Below are 25,772 nucleotides of genomic sequence, written 5' to 3'. Positions count from 1 at the left end.
TTTGTTAAAATTAGGTTTAAATATAGAAAAGTTCATATTTAAATTTATATTTTAATTAATAAACCTACTAAATAAATTACATTTATAAAAAAGAATCAAACAATTTCGAACCATATTTTATTTATCAAATAAATCTAGTTTGTTTTTAAATTTGTTTGCAAATTACTATATGAAGTATTTAAATTAAAAGAATATATACAATTATTTACATAAAAGTATTGCCAACGTGCGAACATAAATATTTTGAAATGTGTTTCGTTAGCTTTTTAACTAAAAGTTTTCTAAATCCAACTCGAGGTTTAACTGCAGACTTTAATCAATTTAAATTGGGGTTCCTTAATTTTGTTCTTGTATTAATAACAACCATTGTCTGTGGATTACTTGCTTGATACAAATTCTATGTAAACCAACAAACATTTTTTATTAGCCAAAATTATATACCGACCCAGAATAAAAAAAATAATAAATAAGCGATGGAGTACACTTACCGGCAGCGTGGTGTAGTGGTAAGATCACTTGCTACACCACACATGAGGTCGAGGGCTCAATCCTCACTGATCACATGCTGTAGCGCCCTTGAGTAAGGCGTTATAAACGGATATGAACTCCTGCTGAGCCAGCACTTAATCAGTAATATAATTATCGGGCAATTTTAATCTATAATATGCCAAACTGCCACAGGCAACTCGAGACTGGGTCGGAGTAACTGATGTTACTCTATGTTTGAGTAGCGCATTCGACTTTCCCACATCGAGGATAAAGATATATACATAAAAAAGAAAATTGCACAAATACGTGTTTATCCCCTTTTGTTTAAAATTCGTTGTTCAAAAAAAGACGCATATACGCTTGGCTGCACAACTGGCGCTTAACGAACGTACGTTTTGTACATGAAATAAAGCTTTTGTCAGTAAAGCCAACTGCTTTATTATATTTTTTACATGATTACTATTCCTAAAATCAAAAATGGATATAAAAGGCAATTATTTTCGTTTATTGTTGTGAGAAATAAAACACACAAAATACCAGTGAAGTGACGTCATCACAATCGTATCAAAGTGACGTCATACTAATGTAATGACGCAATTGCACAAGTGCTTATACACAACAGTAACAATTAAAAAGTGAAAAGCAAAAAAAAGATAACAGCAAGTCGGTTAACATAAAACAATTCGTAAAATTGTGGAGAGGTAGTCACAGTGAAAAGGGGCGCTTTAAACGAAATATTAATTTATATTATTTCTTGAGCAGTTTTATTTAAGTTTATATAACACCCATAGGCGTGGTGCTTTATTAAAAATAATTTTTCTGTGAATAAATCTATTTAAAACCCTCGCATGTGCAAAATATGCAAAACAACAAACAGCATAGCATAAAATGTCGACAAGTTTATTTCAATATAACGAGATAAAAAAAAGAAAATGGGGAAAAATAAATAAAAAAAAAGGAAAATCCCCGTAAAAAGGCGCAAAAAATTTCGCAAAATAAATTAGGAACTAAAAAACGAAATTCGTTTCCCGGTGGTGATGGTGATTTACTGAACGTCTGAACGGAGTTAATTTACCGGTCATGTTACTGAAAAATCCCCCCGACTTTTCTGGTGGGTTAACGATAAGTTTGGATTTGTTTATTTCGTTGTTCTGATGAACCATTTTCATTCGATAACGATAAGTTGAGTTAATTCGTATAGGTCCATCTAGAGAAAATAAATTGTAAAGTTAGATACCATTTAAATGATGTTTATTTGTAGTTTTAAATTTTTTTTTGTTTTAATTGACTAAACTATTAAAACAAGTGTAAAGTCACACCTAACAAAAAAAAATAACAGTATAACACTTTTTTCTGAAATTCTTTTTTTTTTTTTTTTTTTTTATCAAATTAATAAATTTTTACCTTTGTGAGGTTTGTCTTGAGAGGTATTTAATGATTTTCTTATAATATCTTGAGTGAGAGCCATTTCGTGTTCGTTCATATCCGTGCCTCGAGTTTTTGCTCTAAACAAAAAAAAAATAATTATAATTTAATCACATTTTTTCTGTAAATTTTTAACTAAAAAATGGCCAATTAAGGGTTATGCATAGAACAATAGGTTTAACGATGTATATATTTTCGAAGAAAACATATTTTTAAGTGCTTAGTATAAAGCATTTTGCTATGTTCATATTAGGTCGTGTTTTGTTCAACTTCCTGGAAAATCGACAACAGTATTTTTAAAATCGAAATTATTAATTATTGCGCTTGTTACAGATTACGCATTAACGCGAGTCAACATTAAATTTCCTTTACTGCACTTAAATGTTACGCCAGCTTTAACTCATTAACGTCATTAAAAATTAAAATGCGTCACAAGAATTTTACGAATCTAAATTTAATTCGCTTTAGGAATTGGTAATCTTTCTAAAAATAAAGTTTTTAGAAAAAAATGAATTTTAACAAATGTATCAATTACCGAAGTTATAAATATTTGGCAATGTATTGGATTGTCATGTGATATCACCTGATGAAAATAATATTAAAATATTTCCATTTAAAAGATAATGCGGTAATGTCTACGAATGTTGTAACATTTTTCAGAAAAAAAAAAATTTGAATCCTGATAAAACGTGTCAATGCGCCATCATGAAAAAAAAATGATCATTATTGTTTAAAGTTAAAATTAGAAGACAATATGTTACCGCCAACTTAAATGCACGATTAATTAGAAAAGAAACAAAAACCTTTACTTCTAATTAAGCTAAAAATAGGTAACAAAAAACCCCGAAGAATTTAATGAAATTGTGTGATATGTTTTCTTGAAAATGATTTGTTTGACGTAAATAAAAATTTTGTGGATAATTATAACATTTTTGAAAAATTAGCCTTTGAATATAAGTCCATGTTATAGGTATTATGAATATAAGCCTTTTAGTAAAAACGGGTTAAAATAAATTTTACTACAGAAATTACTTAGAATTTTAATTATTTTTCAACCAAAATACATACAAAACATAATTTAATATAGTAAAATAATTTTAAAATAAACTTACATTTCACTGGCTTTGTCGAAAGACTCCATCCATTTCAGACAGTCATTTGCGTTCTTACAGTACATGACCGCCACTTCGCCCGTATTTCGGTCGGTGAATTTCCAACCGCATTGGGTATACGAGTTACCACCGGACGACCAGTTGTCGGCAAAGGTAGAAGAGCGAGGGGAATCGTTTTCAATAGAAACTAAATCGCAGTTGTCTAAGTCGACTCGGCTTTTGTAGTATAGTAAATCCTTACGTAAAATGTCCTAAAAAATCGAAAAGCTTTGGTTAAAAAATAGACATATTTAAAATACAAAATATAAGGTAATAAAATTTCAAGTGTCAAAATTATGTTAAAATTGAATTCTTTTTACCTTTTTGCACAAAATTAGTTGGTGATCAAATAAAAACGCGATCCTTGGTTTGGGTTTATTTTTCGATTCAGAAATAGAGTAAATGTCGGAGGAATGAACTAACTCTGTGCTTCGTAGTAAAACGTCTTCACCCTAAATACAGAATAAGTTTTTTAAGAAAACAACTCAAAAAAAGCAATAGACAAGTAATTTTTAGTCTTTAAAATTTTTTTAAAGCAATATCTTTAAATATATTATGAAATTAGATGTTGTGACTGCACAAACCTGCCAGTTTATAATAGTTGATTGCCACATTGAGATTTTCTTTACGTTCTCCATTCTTCGTTTTCGTTCATTAATCATATGTGCCACATTCTTCATTGCCTCCAATGCTTTTTTAACTGGTTCGTAATCTGGATGGTCTGGACTTGTGTATTTTAATAACTCTGCCAACTAAATAAAATTAACATGTTAAATGATTGATATTTTATGGATACACATTGTGCAATATAGACGATGTTTGCCCGAAATCTAGTAATTGAGGCCAAAACATGGCATTTTATATATTTATTATTGACAGTACTTTAAAACTTATCATAAGACTGTTGTGATGAGGAAGAAGATTAAAAATAAAACTTCCATTTACCTGAAGTGGGTATTTGCAGATTTTCTGAACTGGAGTTAGTAAAAATCCGTCCAAGGGGATGTCGATCATCTTCTGAAGTAATCTACAAGCCTCGAAGAAACGAACATATTTCTTGACTGTTAACATCTGTGAGAGTTGAGCTAATGCTTGAGGGTGATTATTGCAATACTCCGAATAAATGGTAAACCCTTCTTTCTGTTGAAAATTAATCAAATGTTTAAAAACTTTCAAAAATAAATTTTAATACTAGGTAAGGCTGGTACACACAAAAAACTTATGTTTACATTTTCAAAAATGGTAAATATATTAAACAGAACAATTTTATGAAAATAAAACAGTTAATTGTGTTGTAACATCATAGGCTTCGAAAATGTTAAATCAATTATAAATTGCAATAATATTTCAAGTTACATACCGCTCTCAGAAATACATTCCCCAGTCTTGTATCAGGGACACAAGAGACGTTCATTGCTTGACATAGCTGCTCAGAAAAGCTTTGTTGAAAATTATAAATTTCTTCGATGTTGCCAAATATCGATGCGATTTGTGGCTCGGTGAACATGTCCTCTCGTTTGCGACAACGGGCCAAATAACCCTGTTGGAAACACTGCTTGTTAGAATACAGTTTACAATTGTTTAAAGAGCAAATTGGTAGTAACTAACTATCAATTAAGTGGTAAAAAGCATACAATTTTATGTTGTAAAATGTTAGCATAAACATAATAATAGCCAATTACATAAGCACTTGTACACATTTGACTCTTATAATTACATTTGTTAATAAAGTATTTAAACACTTATGCAGGAAGTTAGTAAAAATTCGAACCTCTATAACATCTTTCAGGTGACCGACGAACACTTTTTCGGAGCTCACAATTTCTTTGATGACATTAATCCGTATTTGTTCCCTGGTGATCGAGGATTTTCGGGGCGGGTTTGCGGAAGGCGTGATCACAATTTCCGGCTGAAGTCGACTGCTTGGATCGGGCTTAACTTCGCTCTCGGTTTCAAATCCTTTGATGGGTAAACCGCAAATTGCACAGGTCGCTAAGGATTGAATTGGCCTTTCGATGCACTCACAAACTTCGCTCGAAAACGAGGTCACTTTGGTGAATTCGTGCGATACGATGGAGTAGGTGTCGTCATTTCTTGCGTCCAATGAAGAGGGAATGACGTCACCGTTCTCTGAACCCTCACAGAGTTGCTGGTTAACAAGAACCTGAAAATAAAAACATTCAATTACTAAGAGTTGTTATGATACAAAGTAACACAAACATAGTTAGGCGTATAAATATTGTGCTAATATTTTCCTTAAATCGGTATATACCGTATTTATCCTAACAGCATTGGCCAAGTTAATTTAAGCAGGAGCAAAAATCTATAAAACTACAAAAAAAACGTAATTTCTATAAAGTTCAAATACAATTCAAACTACACTGGAATTTCTACACTGGAAATAAGGGTGAGATATGTCGTGTCATGACCGCTAACTTCCATACATATAAAACAACAAATCTTAACATTATCAATTAGTTATGATATGCGTCAAAGGGAAATGCGTAGTCACACAGTCGTGCTATTAGAGCAATAATAACAACGTTTTCAATGCTGCTAATGGACTGTCAACACCTTCAGTTTACCTTTCACTTTGTTTTGACTCGTGTAGAAATTTGCATATTAATTTAAAATTTAAATATTAAATTTTTTTTTTTAATTTAAAAAAATCCTTACCCTGACAAAAGTGGCGGGAAACCACCCCTCGTTGGCGTCCATTTCGCCCCACCACCAGTCCGAATTCGAGGTGTCAATCACCCTGATGACGTCACCCACTTTGAAACCCAGCTCCTCGTTGTCCATGGTCACGTGGTCCCATAGGGCTTCGACGTAAACACAATCGTCGCTCAAAGAAAAACCAGTTCCAATCTAAAAATATTAAATTTCTTTAATAAATTTGGAAATATTTTATAATTTCTTTAATTAATTTCTTTTTAATTTCTTTTTTCAATTTGCTGGTAAAAAATAAGCGTTGTTAAGCCCTGAAATCTTATATTCTAGTTTAGAATTTAAAAAAAAGGTTTTAGATTTTTAAAACTTACTCTTCCTCGGCTATAAGAGAACACGTCTTCATCTTCCGGTTCATTCGGACGCAAGGTGGTGCCCTTTCGTGTCATTGTTCCGTAACCAGATTCAGTTGAAATACCTAAAACAAAAAAATAATCCAAATTATTTTTACAAAAAATAAAGTTTTTTACCTAAAAAAATGTAAAAAATTGTTTGCAAAACTAAATCTTCGATAATATTTTCGCGATATCACAAATATTTATGACGTAACTGTTACGTCACATAATTCGAAAACTTACAGCCGCTTGAAACTGACTTAGTTTTCTTTTTAGGGTGAGTATGGCTGCGCGCGAGAGGTTTTTTCGGGGCTGGAAGCGGCAAAATTTCATCGGAGAAAACCTCTTGCTCCAGAGGGTCCTCCGGAAACACGTCCGGAATTTTTAAGTGATCTTCGTCCTCGTCGCTGGAGAAGCTCCGCGAGTCGACGACGGAGGATCTTATTCGTCCTCTGGCGAAAAAGGGAGAAGGAGCGTTCCCTTTAAATGTGTTCGATCTCTGGCATTGCGGAGTAAAGCGTTCCGCCTTCGCTGCTTTTTGTTCCTTGCGAACCTCGAAGCTCCGCCTACCCATTACGTCACGTGACATAAGTCCCCGGTTAATCACGTGGTGTATGGACGAGTGGGGCGAGGGGCGCGAATCCCTTTTTCGGGACAGCGCAATTTCGCACAAGCTTAGATTTGGGCGGGTGGTAAAGTTCGGCGATACCGGGACCTGGGGCGGTTTGGACCCGACGACCCGGGACAAAAATCGGCTCCGCTTTGCCAGGGTTTTAAAAATCGAGCTTCTGTTTCGATCCGGTTCTTGCAAACTTCTTTCTATCCTATTGGGTGACGTCATAGCCTCCAAGTTTAATAGTGACGTCATTGTTTTTCGTGAAGATAAAATAAATTCAATATTCATTCAAATGTTGTTGTAAATGACATTACATTTAGTAAAAAGCAATCTGAATTATTTGTAACATAAATTTGTTAAATATATGAACTTTTTCGTGTACTTCTAAGTGCCTGCATTTACAACCATGTAATACACTTGCCCTTCTAAAATATCACATATCTTGAACTGCTTTTAAATTTATTATGTATTTACTTTCTTGTTGTAAACTTGAAATGCTTATTTAAATCTAAGAAATTTGTATATTGCCGCTATTGCATATGTAATAGTTTCTTTTAAAATTAAACTTCATTGTCAACATTAACCAAAACTTCACAAAAATCTTACTAACCTATGTAACACAGTTTTGTTTCTCAAACTACTACACCGTTGGCTGTGCTGTCAAAAATATCGATTCTGACTAAAGTAAAAGAACGCACCTTGCGCCCAGCACTATAGACTTGTAACAAAGAAAGCATTGCACTGCAGGCATATCTTTTGTTTTTATCGATTCGATAACAATTAACTGTTATCAACGTTTTGCTTAAAGGTATTTGCACATTCTTAAGTTAACTGGTCCTTATTTGGTATACAGTACGATTACGAACATACTGTTAAAAGATTAGATTTTGTTCTTACGTTCTTTAAGATTTTTAAAAAGGTCTTGTAAGTTCACGTCTGTAGTCGCTTTGATTATTGTGACGTAATCCCCTAATACTGACGTAATAATCCCACTTATTGTGACGTGATTTAAAAGATTTAGGTTGTACTAAAATCACGAGTTTAATTATTTAAACAAGTGAAAGTAAATGGAAAGTGGATTAAAAGTAAAGAAACAAATAATAAAATAAGATTTAAATAAAATAATTACTAATAAATTATAACGAAGGGTTTAAACCTGCTTCTAATTTTGTAGAAAACTTGATACACAGTCAATAAGCAATATGCCATATTAATAGAATTCTTTTTAAACGTTTTAAATAAAAGTAAAAATTAAATATAGTCGTGAACCATTAAGATCCCACGATTTTAATTAAAAAAAACAGTTATGTAAGAATTACTTAAGACATTAGTATTTGTATATTTCTAACCCCTATATGTTAACCGATTAATTTATATAAAAACGTCAAGCTTAGACTTACAAACAGCATGTTTTTCCGTTTCTCTTAAGCCTATGCGCAATAACATAATGCAGCCATAAACAGTAATTAAGTCAATACCACACGCTGATAGGAAAACTAATCAAGCTTTCGGAAAACAATGTTGGAAAAAAAAAAGTTATAAACAAGATTTGCAATAACAATAATATCTCAAATATTTAAAACAAAATTTAAAAGAATTATTTTTGTTTTTTTTTAAATATTAAAAACAGCATCTTGGTGATATTTTTGTTGCTCAAAATTTTTCTAGACTAACTAAGAAAAATATCACTTTTACTATTACATATACATAAACATTTATTGCGAAGCACTTATTTTAGGTACAAATTGGTAGAACACATTAAAGTTGACACAACTTATAAATATTTGTAATCAAAACCCCCCCAAAAAACATTTTTGACTTACTTTTATCAGAAACTTTTCGTGTGCTCTTCGATCTTTTAAATTTAAGACTAAGTCTATTCTTTCCCCCCTTTCGATGGTTTCTCAACATTTTCTCATTTCCATTTATATCTCGGTGGTAATATTCATCCGCGACAACGGTCGGAGTAGAAGGCAGACTCGACGTCGCGTTCCTCTTTTTTGATTGGCGGTGCGAGAGGTCGTCCGCGTAATTTCGACCAATCGAAATCAAGAATCTTCTCATTTTGCGTAATTTGGTTTAATTGCTCACTAATTAATATCCACGTGTTATTATAATAATATTTATGTCTAAAATTCAAAAATGGTGAATTAATTTATAAACTTTTTATAAAACTAAAAACTTCTGAAAATTTTTTTTCTCAATCTGAAACTACTTTTTTTCTTAATATTTAACTACAAACCAACTTTTTAACTGTTATGCTAAACTGCTTTAAACAGTAAACTATACTTTATTATAACGTAAACACATTAAGGGCCGAAATTCGAAAATAATAAACCCATTAGTCAGTTCTAACTATTATTCACTTTTACTTACGTAATTCTATACACACACATCACAAATTATCCATCTTATAATTAATCACGGCAAGGATATTACACCGTAAATACGCAAAACAAAACACGCTGTACCATTAACTGGTTATTATTTAACAAAACAACTCACTGACAATTATACTATAGGCTATGTAGATGACTATATCTATATACCATCTCTCCTATAAGGGTATAGCTCTATCCAATGCAAGTGCATTTCGAGAATGAGAGATATTAAGCGAGTTCCAATGCATATATAACAGCTACATGCATGTCGTACAACCATCTTTAATTTCGATTCAGGTCACGTTTTGATGTATTAACTGACGCAGTGACATTTTGCGCGAGAATTTTACGCAACAGACGTCGATATTTTTAAATTTTGAAACTTTTTTTTGCGTCTAAATGTTAAAACAATTAGAATTAAATATCTTTCTTTCTGAAAATGTAAAGTTTTAAATTGTTGGGTTTATATATTAATACTTTAAAGCTTTTTAACGATTTCCGCCCTTACTTTGTGTTTCAAATTCCAGCAGAATTGTGCTCAAACTAAGCGCAAACGACAAACCTAAAACTACGCCCTTATTTCTTTTAAACATTAAACATTGCACGCCCTTTATTCTAGCCCATTCATACTTTAACAAAATCCTAAATATAAACCAAATATTGGTAGGTATGGCAAAGTTATATGACATTTTAAAATATCGTTTTTTTAGTTGTCACGAATTTTAAATCGAAACTTTACGTGATTACTGAATGATATTGCAAGATACACTATCAAGCAATACAACAACTTATAAATTGAATAAACTCGCCATCTACGCAATATAGCAATACCATTCAATTTCTAAATGGCTGAGAATATATAAATAACTCTAAACTTTCGCAGAGTATGCTTTTCTATTGTTTAGCGAAGGCTTGATTGTATAACGACATTGTAAATTATCGATTTTCTGCAGGATGGTTAACTAAGCCCTTCTACACAGCTTAACTTTCAATGGTGTAGCCTTTATAAATCTTTATAGCTTTTTCTACTTAACAAATGTAGCTAGTAAGCTCAAAAATTGGTAAAATTGGGGATTTGAAAAAGGTTAATACTAAAATAATAGAAAATTGTTTTTAATAAACCTAATAACTTGTTTCACATTTACATATAGCGTTACACAACTATTAACTCACTTGGAAAAACTGCATAAACCTGAAACAACATTATTTTTCATAATAATGCCTTATTTAAACAACTTTGTTTTAATCTATTATTCTACGAACTAAAATATATGTTCTTCCTATTTTCCAATTCATTAAACTCGTTAAATATTAGTAGTAACAGTCTTATATATAAAAAATATCGACCATAATATTAAAAATAACACAACCAAAATAAACAAAAATCTATATTAGACTTCGTCGTCTAACTAGAAATTTCTTTTTCGATTTCAGAATTTACGTCAAAAACGTCAGAATACACAAACCCGCTTATATAAACTGTTGAATTATTTATTAAAAGTTAAGTCAGCTGACCCTTGCAGCTGACGTCATAGATGTCACGTGACGGTTGAAATAAAATTATTTTTTGGGAACAAAAATACGAAGCTATGCATTTATTTTTACAGCGTCGTTTATTTTTAAAATGACCACGTCATATTATTTAATAAAAAACCCTAAAACGCCCCTTTTTTATGTATCCTTATTTAATATTTTTGTCTATCTTGATTTATATTTAGAAAAAAATTGTTAAAATATTTAAATTTTGAGGTCATTCGTCATTATTTAGGTCTGCTTGAAATAAATAAATTTCCAACTTTCTAAATATATATTACACAGTGTACGTAACAATATGCAAATAAAAGGGCCTTTAAATATTTAGCTTATAAAATCAAGTTTATTTTCCGAGCGTCTACAAACTTTTTCTATAAGGAAAAAAATCAATATTTTTTTAGGGAACTAGAAAATGTTTTCGTAAATTGCCTAAATGGAAATTCGACTTCAATATTGTGACGTCAATTATAAATTAACCAGAATGGCGGTCACGTGACCAGACTCCATTCATCAGAGCAATTAAAATTCGAGAAAATTCCCAACTGCGTTTAAACTTAGAAAGCCCAGCATTGATTCGATCACGACAAATGGAGAGCGCGCGATGTCGTGACGTCATCAACATTAAATCGTGTGTTAACACAGATTTCTGTGACGTCACGGCGCAGACTAAATGCAATGCCTATACGTAAAATACGTTTTCATTGCGGCGTTTTCATGCTAATTATAGGTTAGAATATCCATTAATGCGGCGCACAAATGCATTGGTTAAACGTTACATGACTGGGTTATGTTAAAGGTTAGAGTACCTCACGATTATTCTATAAGCAGACATAAATTTTCCATAGTCACATTAAAATCTTGAGCATTTCTATTATTCTGATCACGTGTTGGAATTCAATATTACTTTAAAATTAATATAAATCACGACCTTCCCAAAATTAGGAAATTTTTGAGTTAAAAAATTCGTAAAATGCCATTATTTGGCTGTTTATCAAGAATATATATAGCAAAACACAAAAAAATATGTCATTAACACTGAGTTAATGCTTTGTCACATAAAATTACACAAATTTTGTGCATTTTTACAACATTTAAAAAAAAAACTATACAAGATATACCAATATACATACACGGTCTATTGTACCACAACTATATACATACAGACATTAAAGTTATATTTGTTTAATGTAGTGTTATTCCAGCGGATGTAATTATTGTATAATTGTCTTATACATTCGGATATTTATTAATTGACTTGTTATTTTTAAAAATAACATTTAAATATTATCGCTTTATACTTAACGTTAAGACTTAGAATTTGTAATTAATTACTTCCGTATTACAAAGAAACTAAAGTTGTTAGTCTCGCAGTTGTAATTAAAAAAGAAGTGGTGTAGGTAAAAACACTTGCTACACCACACGTGAGGTCGTTGGTTCAATCCCCACTGCCCTTATGCTGTAGCGCCCTTGAGTAAGGAGCTATACACGGTATACACTTCTGCTGAGGCAGCACTCAATCAGCAGAATAATTATCGAGCAATTATAATCTACAATATCCCAAACTGCCATAGGCAACTCAAGACTGGGTCAGAGTAACTGATGTTACTTTATGTTAAAGTCGCACATTCGATTTTCCCACATCGGTGATAAAGATATATACAAAAAAAAGTGGTACATTAAATAAAAGTAAATTATAATGCAGATTTACAGATTTTTTTGCAAAAAATAAAATTAACATAATATTTTTTTGCAGTCTGCTCAAATCACGGTAAAAATGACTTGAATCATTTTTTTATTTTTTATTTGACGCGACTATCCAATATTCCATATACTTATATTATTGTATATTTAACTTATTACTAACCCTAACTAATAAACATGGTATTACTAATTCGTGTGTTGATGATAACATTTCAAAATAAAGTTAATATAAGGAAAAAAAATGTGTTTACGCCTATAAAATAAGTAGACTTTAAACTTCTTATAACCCGAATTAGTGTTGTTCAAAATTAATTTGTTAATTCGGAGAACTTAAATGCCAAAGCGGAAATTAATAAAATTCGGGCTAACCAAGCAACAGTTACTTTCACTGTCTACAAAAAATTATTTTTTTTAAGAAAACCCCCCCAAAAAAATTTTGGAATTCTGACTTACCGGAAAATGTACTCCCATGCGCTCTCGTGCGCTCGCAGTGGTAACCTTGGATCGCATGCTCGTACGCAGTCAGGTGTGGAGTCACGTGATACTTAAAGGTCGGCGAGTAGGCTTCAGAATAATACTAAAAATAAAAAAAAATTTAAAGATCGTTTTGGGCCAGATAGATTATAAAAAAAATTATAAAATTATATTTAAATTACTTTTCAACACCAATTACCGTGATATACTTTTCAAGAACATTAACGAAATCAGAAATATATTATAATATCAAATAAAAGCCATGGTAATATAATTAAAACGACAATTAAAAATACGTGGAAATATATTTAGGGCAAAGGAAATACAAAACACGTTATTCGTGGATATGTAGTAAGGAGAAAAAATCGTTTACTCTGGTTGAAACGTCGCCAAAAGTACTCGGAAAGTGAAAACGGTAATTACACAAATTTATCAAAACCTAATTAGAATCGAATAATCATCAGACTAGGTTGACAATTTTAATCCTAAACAATAATAAACTAACAATTGTTTTAAAAATAAGCCAATTTAGTGAATAAAGAAGTTTAATAGCCCATTTTTAATGTTTTTTTTGCAATTTTTAAGGATTTTACGTATACCAATCAATATTATTAAATATATATCTTACATGACAAAAATAATTTTTTATAAAGGTAAAAAATTTAGTAAAATAGGAATATTATTTAATTTGATGTTTTATATGTAAAAAGAGATTTACCTTGGGTGGATAGAAATGCATTAAACTTTCAGGCATTGTGTTTATTCCTCCAATAACTGAAAGAGGTCGTTGTAATGAACTAGTATATAATTCCGATTCCTAAAACAATATGAGCAATAAAAGATAGGTAATAAAATGTTCGTTTAAAATAATATAATCGATTAAAAGTAGGAAAAAACTGTTAAATTAACTTAAATCTACCTCAGCAGCGGTCGAAATATTTTCCTCGCTAAACGAGGTTCCAATCACACATTTCGACCATTTTTCCTGGTCGACAGTCATCGCACTCTCTCCCCGATCACTGGCGCCCACTAACGACGACTCGTCAAACACGATATGCTTACCAGAGGTCGCTAACTGGCTGTTAGACTGGTGAGGAGGCGAATGAAGAGGTGAATTTGTTAAACTTGTTGAATGATCAACTTCGTGATGTTCTGGGATCGCGTGGACTTCCCATCTAAAGATTTAAATGAGTGAATATTCAATTTTTCTGACTTAACTTATGTTAAAAACTCTGTTTTTTCACAAACGTACCGGCAGCGTGGTGTAGTGGTAAGAACACCTGCTACACTACACATGAGGTCGCGGGTTTAATCCCCACTGATCTCATGCTGTAGCGCCCTTGAGTAAGGCGCTATAAACGGTACGAACTCCTGCTGGGCCAGCACTTAATTAGCAGCATAATTATCGGGAAATTATAATCCATAATATCCCAAACTGCCACAGGCAACTCGAGCCTGGATTTGAGTAACTGATGTTACTCTATGTTTAAGTCGCGCATTCGATTTTTCCACATCGTGAATAAAATATATACAAAAAAAAACAACACATTTTTGTTTCCATAAAAGTACAAACAACTAAAATTTAATAACCAGGATAATTTAAAAAGTCCTAAAGTTTTCAACACACAAAAAAAGAAATTTTAATTTACAAAACTAATCTTGATTTATGCTTAATACATATCACAACAAACATTTAACAAAAATTTGTTTTTTACATAATATTTTTTCAGATTAGAGTCCAACTTATCTTAAACGTTGACGCCCTTTTGTTATATAAATACCAGTACAGGGCTAACACAAGTGCAAGTTAGAGTCAATATTTGTTTGAATGACTTTATAGTTTATAATGTAAATCGTAAATTACATTGGAGCTATGCAACAGTACGGAGAAATAAGACCACGAGTAAATATGGGGAAATTACAAAGAATAAATTAAATATATTGTTCAACCAAAAATAAATATGGGAAAATTACAAAGAAAAAACTAAATATATTGTTGAAGTTAGCACCATGATTTTATCTTATTCTGTATCAAAAATAACTTAAAAATTCGTATTTAACAATTTAATTTTTTTACGAAAAAACACCCAGCTTAAGAGCAAACCGTATAGCTTTGGTGTGGATCGAACCCAAAACCGTTTAGCCTGTAATATAATTACCTTAAATTTTGAACTTCTGAGAGTGGTCTAGACCTTCTTCTAGTCGTTCTTGATGCAGTGGTATTGTTAACAAGACCAGTGTTGTTATTTGTTATTGGGTTACTTAATCTTGCAATTGCTAACTTCATATTCTCTGAGTCCAACCCAGAGAGCGAGTGCCTCTTCCATTCTTTATCGCCCTGAAAATTAAATTTGTTTAATTATTAGGATAAAAAAATTTAAGAACATTATTTAAATTGCCCCTTTTAATAAGAGCTTCATTATAGTATGTATGTGTGATTGTATATAATGTAAAAACCCTATTTTTTAACAGGAATAATATTGTAATGGGTAGAAGTACTAACTAGACACATTTTTATGCAATAGCGGATCTAATTTTTTTTTTGATTTAGAGAAAACATTATCTTTTAATAACTCCGCAAACTTTAGATGACAATCAAAAGCTTTATGCTTTATCCCCAAATCAAAAAAAACAATAAGCCAATGGGACACAAACAATTACGGAAGTTTGCATGGCAAATATCAAACAATGACAGCCGTGATTACGTCACAATAAGAAAATTTCGTGTGAAAATAACAGCTGGTAATGGCACCCTAAACATTTATGTGTATATTGGATTCAGAATTGCTTAATCATTGAACGTGTAACAGTGTCAAATTATACCCAAAGAATTGGGCAATTGTTTATGAAAACATAGTCGTGTTTTAAATTAAATTTAAATGTACCAAAATGATGTTTTTGTTGAACTTCAAAACTGTTTTAACAATGTGACAATGAAGTTATTAAAAATAGCTACTTGATTTGGGTTTTGATAAACATTAATAAACTTAATAGACTTTCTTAATATTGGAATTAGGTTAAGTATAATAACAAATACATATTGAATTAAAATTAGTATAAATATTGGATTTAATTAAAATATACTTAAATAAAAAAAGAATTAAAAACAAATTAAAAAATAACCAATGCATGTGACCCTATTAAATTTATAAGCAATTATGTAACTATTAATATATTTTATTAATATATCTAAATATTAAGATTATTAAGCTAATACTTTATTAAGTTGTTTTTTTAATACTTACTAAAAAGGTTTTTTAATACTTGTCAAATAAAGCGTCGTGCCAGCATAATTAAATTAATAACGTCCTAAGTAAATAAAATTTTGACAGGCTTGTAATTTTTAAAATTTTGACAGGCTGGTTATATAAATCCGTAGTATAAACATCCTATATGTTATGCTTGGTTTCGTTTAATTGCACATTGCCCTTAAGGAACAATAAAAAGTGGACATTTTAAAATGTAATAAGGCGACCCTAAAAAATGTTTGGCGTCTAAAAGGAAGTGCTAAGTTTACAACTTCAAATTTAAATTTAATTAAAAACAAAAATTTAATACCGAGACAACTTGAAAATCTAAATTTAACTTTGTTTTTAAATAACCTACATCAATGTTTTTAAAGTATTAATTTAGCGCGTTTTTTAACCGCTAAAGGTATCTATATTTAATACCAAGTGACGCAAATGTAAAAACTTGTTATTAAAACCCATGGTTAAAAATAGAAAAATTCCATTTAGCCCCATATTTTGGGGGTTACGTGGGTGCCCAAAGTTATTTTGTGAACCCCCATGCATTTTTTCGCTAAGTGAAAATAGTCCCAGCACATAACCAATTGTTTTGATTCGAGGGGTAACTGTCACGCACATCGACAGCCTAAAAAGCAGCAGCCTCACCTGTATACCGTGTGACGACAATCGCTTGACGTCACAGTCACGTGGTTCACGGTTCGTTGACTTGATGCATTGGAGCGACATTCGTCGTCGAATCGAGGCGTTTTTAGACGATCTAACATGTTGTGGTCGCACCTCGTTGGTGTCGAATGTCGGTTCTAAATAAGGGATCGGTTAGGTTTTAATACAAATGGGTCAGAGTTAATTAAAACGAAATTAGAAGTCCGGGGAAGACCTGATTAAATTACAAATGACTGAAATTGGTGGTGGGTAATCGGAAAAAAACAAATTACATTTTAATCTAACCCACAAAATGAGTCAGTCGTACAATAATGAGATCGTTTAAGATATCCAATTTAATTTTCGATCAAAGAACTTGAAAACATATATAGAATCAAAAAGTGATTTAAAAACATTAAGGGCTGTACTGTTAAGCCAGACTTTTAAAAAGCCCTGATAGTTTTTAAATAAACTACCTTGATTGTTATTTGTTCCACAACCCACGGCTCCATTCTTGTGCAAGTTCTGTAGCGACATTCCAAAATGGAATTTGTTTAAAGAATTACAACTACCCCCGCCCACGCTTATTTTGCGTGGCTTCGGAGTAGTGGGTTTGTTAGGCTGAGGCGGTCTCATGTAAGACAAGTCCTTAAGGCTTTGGATTATGTTAGAATTCCGCCTCCTGTAACCATTGCTTTTGTTATTGTTTTGGTCACACTGTGTACTCTTGGAAGCTTCTTCTGGGTTGCAAGGGGAAACAGAACGTCGTGGTAAATTATCCAGGTTTAGTTTAGGTGGGATCATATCCCGACATAGTGATTTCGATCTCCGCATTAGCAAACCACGCGGTCCTTTTTGGCCTTCGTCGCTCTGCGTGATGTGCTTTTCTCCTGTACTCCATTGAACGCGGGACTTCAATCCCTGACAGTCCTCGTCAAACACGGAAGACAGGCTCGACGAAAAACTACACCTAGCTGGGTACCCGCCATGCAATGGGGAGTAAGCACGTGGATGCATGGACGAGGGGGTGCTAATACCGGTAAGGCTACTGCTCTTGCTCCCGCTAATTGTAGTTTCAGGGCCCGGGAGAGAAGCGAGGAATGATGCGGGGTCAGAGTAAAGAGATTCCCGCAGAATATCCGCGTTCAGCGAACATCTAAAAATAATTTTTTTGACATTATATTAAAACTGTGTTATTATCAAAACAACATGTAAATAACAAAATATACTTTAACAGAATATCTGGCACAAATTTGGTATTAACCAGCACTTAAAAAATAACTCACACCCAAACTTGCAAAGTTTAAACACGTTTAAAAACTTCGTGACAAATTCTTAAAACTTTCTGTAAAAACTGCCACTTAAGTCAAGGCGTTACTCAAGGTTGAATCAGGGCATCTAACACTTTATATACGTCAGCAGACCCGATCTTAGACACTGATCAAGACATACAAGACACATGTTGAACGCACAAGTGGATAGGGATTCAATTACTATTCAAAATGTGTAAATACATTTGAGTTGTATTGTTATTTAAATTACAGGCTTTTGTGTTAGAAATTTTTTAATAGTGATGTCATATTATTTTTTTCAAATTGTGACTGATTTTTTAAATTTTGGATACAAGTGCTGTAAAATTTAAATTCAGTAGCATACGTAATTTAATTTTAAAATAGAATTACAATTTGTTTTATAATTCGATATAGATTTTAAACCAATTTCCGACTTAAATGCTGTAAAAAGGCGGCTGCCATAAATCTGTTATAGTAACGTAATTACCATAAAATTTTCATCAATCAAAATCTAAACTTTCCTAGACGATTATAAAAATTCGAAGTGCAAATGGTTTCCTATGCTAGCCTAAGGATTTGCCAGCAGGCAGAATTAATCCAACGTAAACAAAACGCAGGCCTTAGAATAATATATAAAAAACGAACATCACAGATCAAGAATCTTAAGTGCCGTATGGCTCAATAGTCGTGGTACCTGTTTCTGGCCTGTTGATTACTTGATGCGGCGTCCACTTTAAAACCTACGCCGTGGTCTCGGTTTCTTAGCTGCGGAGTGGGTTCGGTTATGTTAAACTCTGGGACCGTGACGTCACTTATCCGATCGTCACCCCTATGGACGATGACGTCATTGTGACACCATTGTGAGGATCCAATTACCATTGAGCAGGGTCGGGTCGGAACTTGGTCGGTTTGCGAATTTTGAGAAAGGTTGAAGGAGGTTGCATCGGCGCTGTGCCGGGACCGGGGTTGGCGCCGGGGTCGGGTTTTCTGGCGCAGGATCACGGTCTTGTTTTCTTGCTGTATTTCCATATCTTGATCGTCGTCGATTTTTGGGTTTTTGGCTTCGTTGTTGTCGTTGATTACGCCTAAATAATAGTTGTTTTAATTCAACAGTCAATCAGTGTTTTAATCATCAGATGATTCATAATTGTGTAAAATGTGAAATAGTCTGTAATAATTACAAATTTATTGGCATATTAATCACACCTTTGTTTCCAAACCAAATAATATTCTATATAGCAATTTACAAAAATAAATATTTTTAACATAATTTCTGGGTTTTGAACACAAGCTTTTAAATTTATAAAAATCGACAAATAATTTGGTTATTACTTATGCCAGTTTAACTTTAACGCCTGTACTTTAAATCTTATTTAAAGTTCTACATATAGGTGGTATTTAAAACAAATACATAATAACATTTTTAAAAAAATTGGTAAATATCAAGAAGTAATTTTAAAACTTACTTTGTTTTTCTTTGGATGCGGAAGATCGGCGTACCCTCGCTACTCGAGTGGCGTAGTCGGCGTGTACGTTTCTCTGTTGTTGTACAGAAGCCACCTGGATGAAAAACAGCGTTAAAACAAAAATAATCAAACTTGTAGGTTGGTAAACAAAAGGTGCGTGCATTAGTGTCATTTATTCAAGTGGGTGATTTTTTAGATGAATTGTTGTAACGTGAGTGTAATTGTGTTACATAATTGGTATTAGGTTTTGTTGTAGAATAAATCTTGATAATAGTTTTCTACTAGGCAGCTTTTAAATTTATTTTATTAAAATTTGGTTCTGTTAATATATTAAAATAATCTTATTAATATTAAAATGAGTTAATATTAAGTTTTAATATTAGGTTTTAATTAATATTAATATTAAGTTTTAATTAATTTTAAATCATAATATACATTATCATATGTAATTACCAATGGATATTTAAGTTATGTAACAGCAACCCAACAACTATGTATACTTTAAACAACATACAAACACAAAAATGTAAATTAAATGATGATACATTACATTATAAGCTATTTGTTATGACATAAACATCACTAATAACTCTGAGACTACGTCTTCCCGTTTAAAAGGCATAAACTGCCTAACATTTGTTATTTCAAGGTTGGAAATATTTAAAATATTGCTGTTATGTGTTTCTTGTGCGGGCGATAATTTTAGCGTTTAACCCATAGCTACATACCTGCTACAAGCTGTGTTTGTGTATATATGGTATTGACTTTTAAATAACGTATTAAATAGCTTTGATTTTAGATTTTAGGAAGACGTAAAAATGTGACGCGTTGTAATGAAATGGTTTTATTATAATGATGGTTTAAGATCGAATTTTTGAGTCGTTTAAAAATATTGTTAGGTTTGATAACCATGCTATTTTGGACTCTAAAATTATGTAGAAAAATGTTTAAATTTTTACGTGTTTTGTATTTGATTATATCATTTTTTCAATACATCAATTTATTGTTAATTGTAAATTAAAATTTCTTTACTGCCTTGCGTAAAAAATTTAAATAAAATGTAAAATTTAACTTATTCTAGATCTAAAGAAACTGACGGCCAAAAAAATAACATAACAAAAAAATGCATTTTACGAAATTAATCTTTTACGTTTACACCCAGTATTTAAACAACATGGTTGTGTAAAAAAACAGGAAATGAAATAACTCTACATCAACATGGCGAAAATTAAACAAAAGAAATCAGAATGTAACTTTTAAATAGATATCTCGTCGATACAATTCTATTGTCTATAGAGTTACATTCCTTTTACGCTTGCCTCTGTATTACATGGTTTAAAGTAACCTTGTTATATAAAAGGCAATATTGTATTACAATACGACAGGACATGTTATTATTTAAAAAAAGGCGCTGAAAAATTAAAATTTTTTATTGTTAGATTTTTTTTCGTTTTTTTGTTTTTCGATTTTTTTTTTTATTTTACTGAATGGTTTTACTTTAAGCCAGTGACGTTACAATTAATGCAGTTATGGCGTATTAATCGTAAATTGCTTCTAGAGAAATGACCTCACTTTGTCAAAATTGATTTCCGAAAAAAATAGTCCAAAAATAATTTTTGTCCATACAAGGTGAAAGGTCAAATATTAATGCTTTTAAGCTTAACTTAATCGATCATAGCGAAGTAAAAATGCGCAACTACGTTGCCAAATATAGTCACGTGGTTGGCAACGAATGTCTAACAATTTTTAATTTGTGAAGGACGTTTTTTAATGTATTGAAATTCTGTATGCTGTATTTGGTTTTGAAAGTTGTCGTTTCATGTGGGATTAAGAGGTTGATTATAAGACACTGACACCAGTGATAATTTATAGCTTAAAAGTTTAACTTGATATTGGCCATTTCCAAGAAATCAATCATAAAAAAAAAACAATTAGAAATTGTAAGAAGTTAAAGTTTTGAATACTAAAATAAATTTATCCTTTTACAACAAGAGACATTTTATATTACTAATATGGTAAAACTGGGTTTTAAGATTGCCAAATTTAAAGTTAGATTTATTAATATTAAAAAACATTACCCAAACCAAGTCATTTATTCCTTATAAAATGATACCTAATTTATTCTAAGTTTCGTTGAACGACAAACACTTGATCTATGTAAGGTTATAACGAACGGATATAACCGTAAAATAAGTCAATTTAGAACGCATTAAGGCATTACCAATAAAAAGGTGACCGTTTAAAGATGCAATAACACTTCGTTGCTGGGTATTTTATTGTGTGAAAATAACTAGCTTTACGACCATGGTGTGAAACTGGAACGAAAATTTATAGTCTTACAAATTACTACTCGTGCGTTTTTTTATGACTCCCGTTAACGGAACACGTTGGTCTGATGACATTTGGTTAGTAGGGTTTGTAAAACAAAAAATATTTACATAAATAAAAAAAAATTCTTGTTTAAATAAAAAAAAATTTTGAATTTAAAAAATATACAATTTTAAAAGGCTCTTAATAAATTAAAACTTGGACATTCTAAATAGTTTTAGTTAAAAATCGAATGTAAGTGTTGTTAAAAATAGACATATTTTTGCATCGATAATCTTTGCTTTTAATCTTGAAAACAAAAAAAATTAGTCACGAATTCTGCAACGAATATGAATGACGGCTGCATCTTAAGTTAAACTTTAAAAATAAGTAAAAATGTCATGTTCAAAAAATTGTTTTTGGACTTCGCAGTAGAAAAAATCAATTTTAAACTCTTCAAACGTAATTCCTATGCGACAGCCTATCATTAAACACTTCACGACGATTGTACAACAAAACACATTTAAAACTAACGGAATTTATAAACGCTCTGTAGCGAAAGAGCGCAGACTATATAAGTATATGGAATAACAGGCAATTGAATTTCAATTACAAATATTAAAGAGTTGTATGTCTATTTTAGGTTTAAAATTCTAATAATTTATCTGTGTTTATATTGCTTAAAATTGGGCTATAAATCTAACAGGTCATCCCTTTTAATCAAATCCAAATGACGTTTGTCTGACGTCACTTCACTGAATGATCCTAATTGTTTTGTATACAAATATCAGATTACCACGTCTGAATAGTAAACAGACAACGTGAGGAATTGATTAAGGTTTAAAAACAAAAAGCTTAATTGTGAGAGCTAAAATGAAAACTGATTTTTTTAAACTTACCTTTAATTTTCTGAACCCGAGTACTTCGTTCGATTGAGTTTCGTTTCCTGGGTTTTCAACCTCTTTCATTTCGACGTCGCTTATTTCCGAATCCCTGCTCGAGCTATCTCGCTTGCTCTGTTTCGTTTCCGACTGCTGCGCACTGCCGTTGTTGTGTGCCTTGAGGGGCTTCCCCTGTTCCGATCCCACCGCGGCGTTCTGCCGTTTTCGGTTTTTGCGCATGAAGGGAAATAAACTTTTCGGCATTTTCGGTGCCTTGCGCGTCGCCGGCGACTTTTGGGTTTTTTCTGCAGGTGTATTTTCGCTATCAGTTTCTTTATCTGTTGTTTTTAGATCGCAGTTTACATTGGCGATGTTGTTTTTGTCCTGGCTTTCTGAGTAATCCATTAATTTGCTTTCCTTCGCTGTTTGTTTATTATCCTGTGTTTGATCTTTTGTTGTCGTGATTGGGTTCTGGGTTAATCCATTAATATTATTATCCTTTTGTTGTTTAAAATTCTTAGGGGACTTTCGTGAGATTTCGTCGGATTTCTTTAAAATCTAAATCAAAAATTAATTGAAAAAAAAATACATAAAAAATCGTAAATCCATCTAAGCTGCGATAAGCGCTCCTTTCTTTGTCGACTTTTAACTAACAAATGGCCGATATAAAATACATGTTTATTTTCAGACGCTAACCAGGAAATGAATCACCGAATAAAACAACCATAATTTCAACCTAAGCCAAGTTCAAAACTGATTACGCAACTTAGCAACACAAGAAACCTATTATGAGAAGTTTAGGTTAAGTTTATCCAGCATTCAATGACTCATAACCAACATACAAATAGCTATATAGAAGTCGCTCTAATATTATAAACAACACTAACACATTTATTTACCTGTTGGCTTGACGGCCTTTTATGACTGGTTAGCAGCCTGGCTATCTTCGATCTGTTGCTCATATCGTTGTTCTCTAGTCTTGCTATTGACGAGGTGCAGTCGTAAATCGAACCGCAAGGCGCACTTAAAACGTCGTCGGCGGTTAGATTGCTTAAAGACTTGCAGAGCCGCTTCGAAGTCGCGGTGTTTGAGGTGTTTTCGACGTCTACTTTCAGACTTAATGTTGTTTTCAGGCCCGTCTTTTGCGAGTGGCTGATTGTAGGCTTCAGAGTTCCGGGAAGCTTAGTAGAACTCGGCCATTTGTCGTCTGAAATTAAAACTTCCTTTCTTCTGCTTGCGTATTGTAACGTACTGCCGTGATTTTTCTGCTGAACTGTCCTGTGTACTATTCCTGGCTTAAGTACGTTGTTGTTATAGCTTGTAGATAACGACAAATTGCAGCTATGCCTGTTCTGAGTATGCGAGACACGGCCACACGGATAATGGTGGCAATTAACTAAGTTCGTCAAGGCACTTTGTCTTCGTGTGACGTTGTACTGAGCGAGGCCGTCGGTCGACACGCCTTCTGAATTTAAAAGGAATTCTTTCGGCAAACTTGCGTGCGAGATTTTCGGCGAACCACCACCCTGCTTTGCGTTCAACTTTAAGGCAATGTTCAGTCCAAGTGACAAGCTATTACCAGCCCTATCGCCGGACCGATCTTTTTTCGCTTTTACCGAGGGTTGTGTCGATTCTTTTTCGTCGTCGACGCTGCTGCCAATAATATGAAGTCTCTCGGTTAATGGCTTAATGATACTAGGTGTTAGTTTACCCTGGCCTAGGTTGTCGAGATGGACGGTTTCCAGCGGCGGCGCAATTTCGCGATACAACGCGCCAGCGAGCTCGCCTTCTTCGTTTATTTTTGTCCCAGTTTCAGTCGCGCCAACCGAATCATCATGACCCGTGGTAAAGTCGTGAGAAGCTGTCCTTATAGAGTCATGGTAACAGCCGGGCAAGTTCGTTGCAAAACCCGAGCCGGACCGCGAATTTTCGTCGAAGGGCAACGACCCGTTACGATGAGGCGACGCCCTTTTTGTACATAAATTGTCCCCGTGATTAGTGTTATTATCGGTCGAGATCTGAGAAATATCGCTCGCCTTTTTGGGTTTCGTATTTCGGTCACGTGACCGAGTGTCAGGTGACACGATACCGTGCTCGACATGTTGTGTGTTAATATTTTGCCTGTAAACAATCCTAGCTCTTGTCTCATTTCTTGCACCATTACACTTGCAATGCGAGGTCGTTTTCACACCGTTGCTAAGGCTTTCATAGCCGGTTGTTATGGGTAAAGCGGGTGGGAACCCATTTTCGGGTATTTTAGGACCCAATACCAGGTCATCTGTAGATTCGCTGCCTTTTGCGTGGCATTGTTTTCGATCTTCAGAAGTTTGGAAATTTTTCGTATTTTTGAAATTTTCTATTTTATTCGAGATAATTGTGTCATGGTCAGGTAACACGTGCATATTACTTGAGGTTGTGGTGTTGTTTGGGTTGATATTATCTCCCATATTATAATCATGCAACGTTTAAATTTAAATCACGCCGCACAACCTTTACATAACCTTTCCTATACTTAAAAAATAACAAAATAAATTTTATCAAAAAATTTAAAATTTAAAAAAATTATGATATTTTTAAAAATAGAAAAATTGCTATTTTATTAAAAGGCACTATACTAATTAATTAATAAATGTTTGAAAAATATTTTTTCGGAATATAATATGTTTTCTCAGTTCATTAAACTAAAAACTAAAGAATTTAATAAAATTGAGCGCTGCAGCATATTTTTGACCGCAATATTATTATAGAAGTAAGAGGCATAAACTGTATAACCACAATAATAGTAAACAACTTGAAAATATAATTGAGTTTTTTTTAATGTACGCCCACACGCATTTTAAAAATAGAATTTTTAAGAATAACATTTTTAAAAAACTGGAAAATTTATTTTGTGTTATATTAATAAAAAAAATAACAGTTTTTAATTTTTTTTGCTATTTTTTATTTAAACTGACTTAAATTTTAACAACATACGAATTTTCAAGTAATTTATATTAAATTATACTTAAGAGACTATCATCAATTTAAAATTATACTTGCAAATTTACCAATTACTGCTAATGGCCACCTTTATCTAATCGTGGTTTCTAATTTAGCCTAAATTT

General features: G+C 32.3%; 1 protein-coding gene across 1 annotated transcript; it reads right to left on the bottom strand.

Annotated features, from left to right (window-relative positions):
- Positions 1-973: 973 nt before the first annotated feature.
- Positions 974-24,887, bottom strand: LOC145753025 (uncharacterized). Its single transcript, XM_082569407.1, has 20 exons — positions 23,568-24,887; positions 22,687-23,226; positions 19,481-19,574; positions 18,709-19,099; positions 17,199-17,878; positions 16,726-16,880; positions 14,992-15,170; positions 13,752-14,007; positions 13,551-13,649; positions 12,812-12,935; positions 6,107-6,210; positions 5,742-5,933; positions 4,837-5,229; positions 4,426-4,605; positions 4,011-4,205; positions 3,650-3,817; positions 3,386-3,517; positions 3,027-3,277; positions 1,894-1,994; positions 974-1,696 (listed from the first exon to the last, which is right to left on the bottom strand). The coding sequence occupies exons 1-20, from the start codon at positions 23,628-23,630 to the stop codon at positions 1,497-1,499; spliced, it is 4,497 nt and encodes a 1,498-aa protein (XP_082425533.1). The 5' UTR covers positions 23,631-24,887; the 3' UTR covers positions 974-1,496.
- Positions 24,888-25,772: the final 885 nt, after the last annotated feature.

The sequence above is a fragment of the Corella eumyota genome, chromosome 5 (assembly GCF_963082875.1).
Source record: "Corella eumyota chromosome 5, kaCorEumy4.1, whole genome shotgun sequence".
NCBI classification, from domain to species: Eukaryota; Metazoa; Chordata; class Ascidiacea; order Phlebobranchia; family Corellidae; genus Corella; species Corella eumyota.
This window is presented reverse-complemented; position numbering and strand designations above follow the sequence as displayed.

Bases quoted from the DNA above. Each gene is read 5' to 3' on its own strand.
- LOC145753025 (XM_082569407.1), bottom strand. From the start codon at position 23,630: ATGAGCAACAGATCGAAGATAGCCAGGCTGCTAACCAGTCATAAAAGG. The intron at 4,206-4,425 runs GTATGTAACTTG...AATTTTCAACAG, and splicing joins GGAATGTATTTCTGAGAGCG to AAAGAAGGGTTTACCATTTA. The intron at 1,697-1,893 runs GTAAAAATTTAT...TATTTTCTCTAG, and splicing joins TCAAGACAAACCTCACAAAG to ATGGACCTATACGAATTAAC.